The following is an 8,107-nucleotide window of genomic DNA, read 5'->3' as shown; positions in this document are numbered from 1 at the left end:
AAAAAATAAAATAAATAGCTTTGGGCTGAAGCACATGTGTTGAACACACAGAGGGTAGCACAATCTGCAGACGAAACAAACTTACGTCAATTCTAGGAAGATGGTGTTTTGCATATTGTTCTTGGAAAGAAAATAAAGTTTTTTTCAGGCGAAGGGTGGCTACCCCAACGGAGGAGCCGCCCGCACGAAATATAAGGGCTAGTTTGTCTCCTCTTCACTCCGAGATTGAAGCTTTGCTTTGGGAAATGAATGTATAAAGAATTTGCGTCAGTTTCGAGTTACGTTTGCAACAGATTGTTCTCAGTTGGTAAAGATAGTTTCAGAACCGGATGAATGGCCTGCCTTTGCAAATTATTTGGAGGACATAAGGATCCTTCAAGGAAGTTTTATCAATTCAGAGATCATTCATGTACCAAGAAAGAAGAATTTAAAGGCTGAGTTATTAGTTTAATTTTTTTTTTTTTTGGTAACTATTAGTTTGGTTTACACAGTGAGTTTGAGTCAACGAAAGTCGGATGATAAAAAAAAAGAAAAAAATATAAATAGCGAGAGATCCGTGATGCCCAAAGGATTCGCTCTTAGAGCATGATTATTGGGGGTTCTTAGGGTGGAGTTCTTATCGGAATATAAGAACCCTTCTCTTAACTTTTAACTAAAAAAGCTAAGAACCGGCTCTTAAATAAGAGTTTAAAATTTAAGAGACGGGTTCTTATATTCCGCTAAGAACTCTGCCCTAAGAACCCCCAATAATCATGCTCTTACATGCGCAGATATTTGGGTCTGTAGTCACGCGCTTCTCTGGTTATCTTTTCATATCTTCTCTCTCTGTCTCCCACTATAAATCTTGTGTTTCCCCTCTTCCGATTCTACACACACATCTCATGCTAATTTCGATATTGCCACTGATTTCTAAACACACGTACCAACTAAACCGGAAATAAACCGTAACCAGTTAAAGCTATGAGCGATTTATTAGCTGAGACACTAACACGGAGTGACTCGGTTGCTAAGAAGCGAGTCAGACACGAGTTGGACGAGCTAGTTCTCGACTCGCCTGACGTGAAGCGGTTGAGAGACGATTTATTCGATGACTCGGGTCATGACTCAGAGATTCAAGATCTTGACTCGTTGATGAAAAGCTTCGAGGATGAGTTGTCGTCGACTACGACGGAGCAAGGATCCGGCGAGACTCTGCCGGATCTCGGTTACCTTTTCGAAGCTTCCGACGACGAGCTAGGTTTGCCTCCGCCACCACCGCCACCGTCTACGCTTCTTCATCCGTCGTCTGAAGAAACGGAGAAGACGGTTACGGAGTTGGTACGCGCGTCGTCGGAAGTCGACGTGTTAAGTGGATTTGAGGAGGATGTTACGGGTTTCGGAGCTTTCGATCTGGATGATGGGCTATTCGAATATTCCGATGTTTGTTTAGATTCCGGTGACATGTTTTCATGGCGGCCGGAAACTTTACCGGCGGAGTAAACAATATTCCCGAGTGTTTTTGACTTTTTGTTAAGCGAAACGGTGGCGTTTATGGAAAGCGTGTGGCCTTGCTTTGTTGGGTAATTGGGTTATTGTTTAATGATATAGGATCTGATCTCTATACGGTTTTGTAAGATTTTCAGGACCAGAGAAATCAAATGGTTGGTGTAGTAAATTGTTTTAGATTAGTTTGTAAGAATCCATTTTCCTCACTTTGTTCCAGGATCCGTTCTGTTGATCTTGAATCATCTTCCTCCTTTGTTTGTGTTAAAATTAAAGTATTATCAAGAATGTAATTTCATATGTTACCATATATGAGACTGAGATCAGTTTTTTTTTCTTTTCGTGTGCGTCTGTGTGGCAATGTTCAAATTTTCTCAGCAGATATGAAATCACTATTCATAAGTTAAAATATAAAATTCATAATTCTGTCTTTTAAAAATATGTAAATATGAAATGGGTAATATTAGCACTAAACATAAGGCACTAGATTACATATTCTAGTCGAATATTTTCTCTAATCATGGTTTTATTTTTCTATTCTCTCTACTAAAATATACTACGAAAGTAAGAACTTATAAGTTATAATGCGAAAAACACTCTTTTACTACATAAACTAAATTCTAATCCACGCTAAACGCAAAATTGTTTTTACGTTAGAGAATTTTGATACTCAGAAATTAGGGTTTTTGAACTCCCATTTTACAATTTTAAAAATCTGTCATATGTTAGTCTAGTTTTCCTTTATGTTTACGACTTATGACATCATCAACTTTAGTATTTTGTTTCTCAACAAAAATGTGAAAGTTTGTATAAGATTTGCTTCAGATTACTATTATTATCGGTTTACTCATTAACATTATAAGATAATATATGATCCAAGTTATTAGAAACCATATTACTACTAATGTCTGTATATTCATGAGACTAAATGAAATCAGCATGATGTAATACTTAAAAGTTAAATCTAATATAAAATTCAATTATATCTAAAATAAAATAAAAACCTATAAAACAATCTTGGAAACCATCGTAAACTAACCAAAACCAGTTTATAGTTTGAAAAATAAGAAATCAAAACAATAGCAAACATGAGGACAAATACAGCTCATCCTAATGTAGTTTTCAGTATGCATCATTGTACTCTAGGTTGTTGAAAACAGGGTGTCAAAACTATATTCATAATTTTCATCTTTGTCAAAAATCAACAATTTAATTCATTTTTGAACATGAAGTAGTAAATTTAATTCCAAGAATAAAGAAATTGAACTTGGATGCTCCATGATTCACCCAGAAAGTAGGCCCTAATAAATTGTATTTACGTTAAGCAAATAATTTTGGAAATAAGGAAGCAGTGAGTTAGCCGTAGTGACACTGGGTTCATTAAACCGATTATAGTTTTCTTAAAATTTACTTTTAAGAATATGATATCTATGAGTAAAATTTGCTACCCTATAATTCTGAAGCTGTTAGTTCTAGACTTAGTAAATAATTATTTTTATATAAAAATAATATATTACCAGTATTCTAAACATACCATATTTGAAAAACTGAAAATTTAAACACGCTTGTTCGATTATATTTCTAAAATTGGAAAATTAAGTTTATTGTTAAGATTCACTCTTAAAAGCTTAGATTTCAAATAAAAAGACTTTCAGAAAAATTGCGACATTTTGAAAAGATTTTAGGTTTTTATTTTGTCCTATTTAAGTGGGATGTTTCAAAGATTAATGAATATATATAAAAGACTATTTGATTTGATTATAAAAAATATTTGATTTCCAGAAAATTTTGATTAGTTTTTGGGAATGGTATTGGCTACTGAATAATTAATTAATTTCCGATAATATTTCATAAAGAATGAGAGATCATTATTTATATTGTTTGTATTTTGGAGTTGTCAATATATGACAAAGTGACGTCTAATATCCTTGGGATAATTTATTGAAATAATTTCCGTATAAGAAAAAATAATAGGTTAGCAAAAAAAAAGAAAAAAATGACATGATATACTATAGGTAATTAATGTTCATCATAAACATTGAAATCAAAATAAGTTATTTTCATTAATAATTTTTTTCTTTTGCTACGCATCAGTAGTCTAAATGATATATTTTTTCATAAAAGTTATGAATAATAGAAATATATATAACTTACGCTCATAATAATGTCTTATGTAATGCAAAATAGTTAATATAAGAATGAGATACATAAGTTAAAGCCTTAAAGGCTATGCTAAATCATAATTTAGTTGGATTCAATTGCAAAACAGTGATACAAACATATTAGTATAATAGTCTGATACATATAACATAATATTTTAAACCGGTGAATAGTGTTTTCAACTAGTAGTGATTTGATTAAAGTATTTTTTAATGACAGGTTTAAATTAAGTAGTTAGGTCAACATTAATTAGATTGTATAATGAGAGTGTATATTAAATGATAATATCCCGAACAGGTCCAAATTTAAATGACAACCTTTCAATAATAAAAATTAGGACCCTAAATCAATAGATAAGATGTTTCAAACCAAATGAACCCGTCCCATACACTCCGTAACATCTAAGATGGCTTCCTGGTTCCACACATGCTCTATGACCGGAGGTTTTGCTGGTTGGTCTATAGCCATCTAACTTTAATGTCTTAGAGCATCTCTAACCCATAATACTATTTTAGTGTCAAAATTACACTATTTTGGAGTAGTTTCAAAAAAAAAAAATATTATTTTCCAACCACAACACTAGACTTCACACTAAAAGTTATTTTATAATATTATATGTATTTAACTTTTTATTTATCATTTATTTAATTGTACAATTTATTAATAAAATAAGTAAATAATGTTTTAGTGGAATGAATAGTGTTATAGTGTAGTGAATAGTGTCACACCAAATTTGGTGTAAAATTATAATGTGACACTAAAATTGTGTGATTTTTGCAGTTGGATTGGAGAAAGTTTTAGTGTCAAAATCACACTAAAATAGTGTTTTGGAGTTGGGTTGGAGATGACAAAATACAATTTAACCTAAAGGCCCATAGAGATGACAGATACTGGGCCGCCTGTTGTTGGAAAGTAAGAAGGATTCTCGTCAATATATAAAATCGTTATTATGTAGAAGACTGCATCTTCGAGTGATATTCTTTTAGAAGATGGGGGTTCTGGTCGGTGTGGTTAGGTATGTGTTTGAATTCGACATTGAAGAAGGAAGAGTGTAAAAATTCGCAGAGATGGACGTTGTGAGATACGGATACCGAAGGTGAAGGAGAGCGTAGGAGAGAGTAAATTTTAAGATTTTTTGAAATTTGAATTGGTGCGTTTATTGTCGGCCTAATTTTTAAATTCCGTTAGGCCCATATTGAAACCCATCTAATATGCCGGACCGTTGAGAGTGAAGTAAGATCGTACGGTTGAGAGTAGTGAAAATTGCAGGACCGTCCGATTGGAGTATCTAACGGATCAACAAAAGATCTCATACCGGCTCGGCTCTGGTATTTGAATATATAATATCCGTTAGGAGCCGATTGCAAATGAAGACATACTTCTCGTCTCGTCTCTCTCTATCTCTTCTTACAAACTGGTGAGATTCTTAGATTAGTATGCTTTTTTCGATTTCTCTAATCTCTAGATCTCGAATTTGCTCTTGTTCGTTCTCATCTTGTTTAGGGTTCGCGTTAAACTAATGCGATTGTGCTATCTTGTTTTGCAATTTTGTGAGTTAGGGTTTCAAGTTTCCTTAATCGTTCGTTGTTTGTTTTAGTGATGTTGAATCTACACGGAAGCGCTCGTCGTTGAGGTACTTTTCTGTCTTTTGCTAGAGTTTGATCGTGCTTTAGATTTGGGGTATTTGAAGTTTATTCATGGATGGGACTTGCGAGTTACGATTGATCATACAAAGTGAACAGATTGAACGATTACTTTAATTTAAAGGTTGATGCGAATATATATATTGGTGAATCAATATTCAAAGAGAGATTTTGGGTTGTTTTGAGTTGTAAGTTTGTTCTTCTAGTTGTTTGCAACCGTAGAAGCAATAATGTCTCTCTCACTTTAGTCTCTCTTTGTTTCTTTTCTTCAGTGTGTGTTTGTGTGGAGAAGCCATATCAACTGAAGATAAGTTTGAATCTGTGAACCGAACAGCCGAAGCAACAAAACAGATAAGCTCTTTTTACTTCCTCTTTTTTTTTTGTTTTCTTGATCGAACAACAAAATTCGTCTTTTAATAAGATTTTCAAAGGTTTTTATCCAATCCAAGATATGAGCTTTTTTTTGCTTTGGTTTTTATCAAAACAGAGAAGCTTTTTATTTTTGGTTTTTCATCAAATCCCAAATAGGAGCATAGGCAGAGACACTAATCTAATAGTGTGCTGACATATTCTTATCTGGGGACATTGTCCGGTTGCCTGATGCCTAGACCCATAGAAATTATTAAGTCATGGCCCCAATAACTATTGGTTGGTGGTAGTGCATGTCCAAAAGATGGAAAGTGCCCGGTTGGTGGTAGTTATATGGACTGGATTGCGTCGTCCCACAAGGCCCATCTGTTAGTAGGCCCGGCTCGCTAGAATACAGATTGTCGGCTCAGCTCGGTGACGGAACATGGGAACGGCTCTCGACTGCTTTTAAATCGACTCGAGCGAGCGAGCGACTAAAACCACTCCCCTCAACGGCTTGACGAAGCACTTTATTCTGAAGGCCCAAGAGATAAGACGAACTAGATCAAGAGGAACGGATCGACTATATAAGGAAGGCTAGAAGCACCAAGAAAGGGATCCGAAATCGACTACACATACTTTCGGCGGTTAGAACTAGGGTTCATTTTCTCTTTCTCGCCGACTTGTATTTCCCGGCGAAATAGCTTTCGTCGATTTGCTTTCTACCGCACAATTCCTTATTTGTAAACCGACTAAACATTATCTGATCTAATAAACATTATTGCCTCGACCCACCGACGAGCTCTCATCTCTTTTACTTGTTTCCGACAATTCTTGGTTCAAACAGTTGGCGCCCACCGTGGTTCAAAGCCGTCGTCTCGAAAGTGCACGTCCCAGACATCATCGCCGTCGACGCCTTGATCAACACTCTCTTCGTCCATTCCGTGTTTTGAGACGATCTTTATCAAAACCCTACCAAGTCACTTCAAGATGCTATCACCAGATCGAACAACTTCATCCGAATGGAAGAAGATACAGCGGTGATATTAAAGAAAAAGAACGCAACTACACCGGCGGTCCCAAAAACTAGTGAAGCGCGACGAGAACCTCGATATCACGCTCCCAGAAACAAACCAAACCAAACCAAACCAAAAGAAAAACTTTCTTTATGTCGTCAACGAAGACAAACTCTCGGGATCAGCGGTCGTTGTGCGCGAAAAAGGATGGAACCACTGGGATGGAGAGGCCGACGAGAAGCTGCAAATCCCTCGGCACCTTCGAGTTCGAGTCCTAACTCGACCGACCTTAATCAATGGTGCAGTTACCACAAGTCTAAGGCGCATGACATGAAAGATTGCAGGCATTTGGTCGACGCCTGTTGGGGTCAAAAACGGTTACGACGAAGTTAATATCCAAATCTCTGCAAAATACGAGTATGTCTTTCCGCAACAAATCATGCTCGGTCAAGAGAACGTCGCAACGTATGTTCCCGAGATAAAGCTTCGTTTGAATTCTATTTAGATCAAACATAAGCCATCAGGCATTTGGTCGACGCCTGTTGGGGTCAAAAACGGTTACGACGAAGTTAATATCCAAATCTCTGCAAAATACGAGTATGTCTTTCCGCAACAAATCATGCTCGGTCAAGAGAACGTCGCAACGTATGTTCCCGAGATAAAGCTTCGTTTGAATTCTATTTAGATCAAACATAAGCCATCAGGCATTTGGTCGACGCCTGTTGGGGTCAAAAACGGTTACGACGAAGTTAATATCCAAATCTCTGCAAAATACGAGTATGTCTTTCCGCAACAAATCATGCTCGGTCAAGAGAACGTCGCAACGTATGTTCCCGAGATAAAGCTTCGTTTGAATTCTATTTAGATCAAACATAAGCCATCAGGCATTTGGTCGACGCCTGTTGGGGTCAAAAACGGTTACGACGAAGTTAATATCCAAATCTCTGCAAAATACGAGTATGTCTTTCCGCAACAAATCATGCTCGGTCAAGAGAACGTCGCAACGTATGTTCCCGAGATAAAGCTTCGTTTGAATTCTATTTAGATCAAACATAAGCCATCGGAAACATGCCCAGACCGGTTACGGATAGGTCCGAGTATGACGATCGGAACACGGACGAACCAAGCTCGGTCATTACGCTGCTACCACACATGCACGCTGTCCAGTCGCTACGTAGCGACCGAGCGTCCGTTCCGCTCGGTCGCTGCGGAGTGACCGAGCTCTAGCCGAAGCTCTGTCGCTACGTAACGAACGAGGGTCCGTTCCGCTCGGTCACTACGTAGCAACTGAGCTCAAGCCGAAGCTTGGTCGCTACGTAGCGACCGAGCGTTCGTTCCGCTCAGTCGCTACGTAGCGACCGAGCGTTCTTTCTGCTCGGTCGAGCGACCGAGCGTTCGTTCCGCTCGGTCGAGCGACCAAGCTCGAGCCAAAGCTCGGTCGCTACGTAGCGACCGAGC

General features: G+C 37.4%; 1 protein-coding gene across 1 annotated transcript; it reads left to right on the top strand.

Annotated features, from left to right (window-relative positions):
* The first annotated feature begins 801 nt into the window (after window positions 1-801).
* On the top strand, window positions 802-1,820 carry LOC106324848. The gene has a single exon (XM_013762836.1). The coding sequence runs from the start codon at window positions 961-963 to the stop codon at window positions 1,477-1,479; it is 519 nt and encodes a 172-aa protein (XP_013618290.1). The 5' UTR covers window positions 802-960; the 3' UTR covers window positions 1,480-1,820.
* The last annotated feature ends 6,287 nt before the right edge of the window (window positions 1,821-8,107 follow it).

The sequence above is a fragment of the Brassica oleracea genome, chromosome C2 (genome assembly GCF_000695525.1).
Source record: "Brassica oleracea var. oleracea cultivar TO1000 chromosome C2, BOL, whole genome shotgun sequence".
NCBI lineage: Eukaryota > Viridiplantae > Streptophyta > Magnoliopsida > Brassicales > Brassicaceae > Brassica > Brassica oleracea.
The sequence above is the reverse complement of the archived record's forward strand: the minus strand, read 5'-3'. Positions and strand labels throughout refer to the sequence as shown.